Source organism: Panthera uncia, chromosome D1, assembly GCF_023721935.1.
Source record: "Panthera uncia isolate 11264 chromosome D1, Puncia_PCG_1.0, whole genome shotgun sequence".
Lineage (NCBI taxonomy): Eukaryota > Metazoa > Chordata > Mammalia > Carnivora > Felidae > Panthera > Panthera uncia.
Window position 1 is genome coordinate 12713104 of NC_064808.1, and position 2187 is coordinate 12715290.

Genomic DNA, 2187 nt, shown 5'->3' on the forward strand with positions numbered 1-2187 from the left:
CAATATTTATTTCACTCAGTAAGTTTTGTGAATGGAATTAAGCTAGATAGCAATGACTTTCAAGTAAAGTGCTGTACTGAAGATTTATCTTCTAGAATATATCTGAAACAATAGTATATGAGAGTTGGTGGGACTCTACATATCCAAATTCCCTTTTTGTCCATTTGAATGATGTCAATTGCCTGTGGCTTTTCATATCTGAATTTCATTCCTTTGGGTTTTTTTCTTAGTGTGTAAAAATCAAATATGCAGTTCCTCAAGAAAACGGGTATAAATTTATGAATATGTATATAAATAAAATATGTAATATTATTACATTATTATGTATTAATTAGTATAAAATATGAATATATATATATACACACACACAAACAAAGGTGACAGTGTGTGTGTATATGTGTGTTTGAGTTACAAAAACAAAGAGATAACAAGAGACACAGAATAAAAATATTTATGTAGATAATGTAATGTATTTTTTAAATAGGGAAAATTCCAAGTAGATGAATATACCAATGCCTAAATGATAAAATGGGTAGAATAAATGCAGAATCTGGATCAGATGGAACTCCTCACTTTCTCTAAGACTATCAGTTTTCAAGGGAGAAGAAAATGTCTCCCCCAAACCACACTACAGTGACAGAATTCATTCTCTTGGGACTCACAGACGACCCTGTCCTGGAGAAGATCCTGTTTGGGGTGTTTCTGGTGATCTACCTGATCACGCTGGCAGGCAATCTCTGCATGATTATGCTGATCAGGACCAATTCTCACCTCCAAACACCCATGTACTTCTTCCTTAGCCACCTCTCCTTCGTGGACATTTGCTATTCCTCCAATATCACTCCAAATATGCTGCACAACTTCGTCTCCGACCAGAAGACCATCTCCTATGCTGGATGCTTCACACAGTGTCTTCTCTTCATTGCCCTGGTGATCACTGAGTTTTATATCCTTGCTTCGATGGCATTGGATCGCTATGTAGCCATTTGTAGCCCTCTACATTACAGTACCAGAATGTCTAAGAACGTTTGTATCTCTCTAGTCATGGTGTCTTATACATGTGGTTTCCTTAATGGACTCTCCCAGACACTGCTGACTTTTCACTTGTCCTTCTGTGGCTCCCTTGAAATCAATCATTTCTACTGTGCAGATCCTCCTCTGTTAATGTTGGCCTGCTCTGACACTTATGTCAAAAAGATGGCGATGTTGGTAGTCGCTGGCTTGACTCTGTCAAGCTCTCTCTTCATCATTGTCCTTTCCTACCTTCTCATTATTGCAGCCATCTTGAGGATCCGTTCTGCTGAAGGCAGGCACAAGGCCTTTTCTACTTGTGGTTCCCACTTGACAACAGTCACCCTATTTTATGGAACCCTCTTCTGCATGTACTTAAGGACCCCATCTGAGAAGTCTGTGGAGGAGTCCAAAATAATTGCAGTCTTTTATACTTTCTTGAGCCCAATGTTGAACCCACTGATTTATAGTCTACGGAACAAGGATGTGGTTCATGCTATGCAGCAAATCATTCAGGGAAATCTCTTTCATAAAACTGTAATGTAGCATCTGTTCATTGTAATTACTGAGTGTCTGTAATAACATAGTGGTCCCTTCACAGGACAAACCTACTACTCTACAGTCATAATGTAGCTTCATAAACTCTCAATGGCATTAGCAAATTTCTCCTCAAAATTAATAGCTTCAGGACAAATTGTTTCCATAGAAACTGTAATGTTGAAATTAAACACCATTTTCCTTAGCAAAAAATATCAGAATATAATTTGGTGTTATTCCAATAATTACATAAAATATTTCAACATCTTTACTTACTTGAGGGTAAGTATTAGGATTAATTCAGTCTGATAAGAACACTGGAAATCCATCTTCTTTGATCATATGGTCTACAGAGGCATAGTAAGTTTCAAACTGGAGTGTTTAGGTTTATACTTAAAAAGAATATGAGAGGTGTCTGGGTGGCTCAGTCCGTTAAATGTCTGACTCTTGAATTTGGGCCAGGTCATGATCTCATGGTTGTGAGGCTGAGACCTGCATCTGGCTCTGTGCTGGGTGTGGAACCTGCTTAAGATTCTCTCTCTCCCTCTCTCCCCTGTCCCTCCACTACTCTTGTTCTAGCTCTCTCTTAAATAAATAAATAAATAAATAAATAAATAAAAATAGAATAAAAAATGTGAA

At 37.5% G+C, this 2187-nt stretch overlaps 1 protein-coding gene across 1 annotated transcript; it reads left to right on the forward strand.

Annotated features, from left to right (window-relative positions):
• Nucleotides 1-609: 609 nt before the first annotated feature.
• Nucleotides 610-1557, forward strand: LOC125915909 (olfactory receptor 5M10). Its single transcript, XM_049621966.1, has one exon. It carries the CDS (start codon nucleotides 610-612, stop codon nucleotides 1555-1557), a length of 948 nt encoding a protein of 315 aa, XP_049477923.1.
• Nucleotides 1558-2187: the final 630 nt, after the last annotated feature.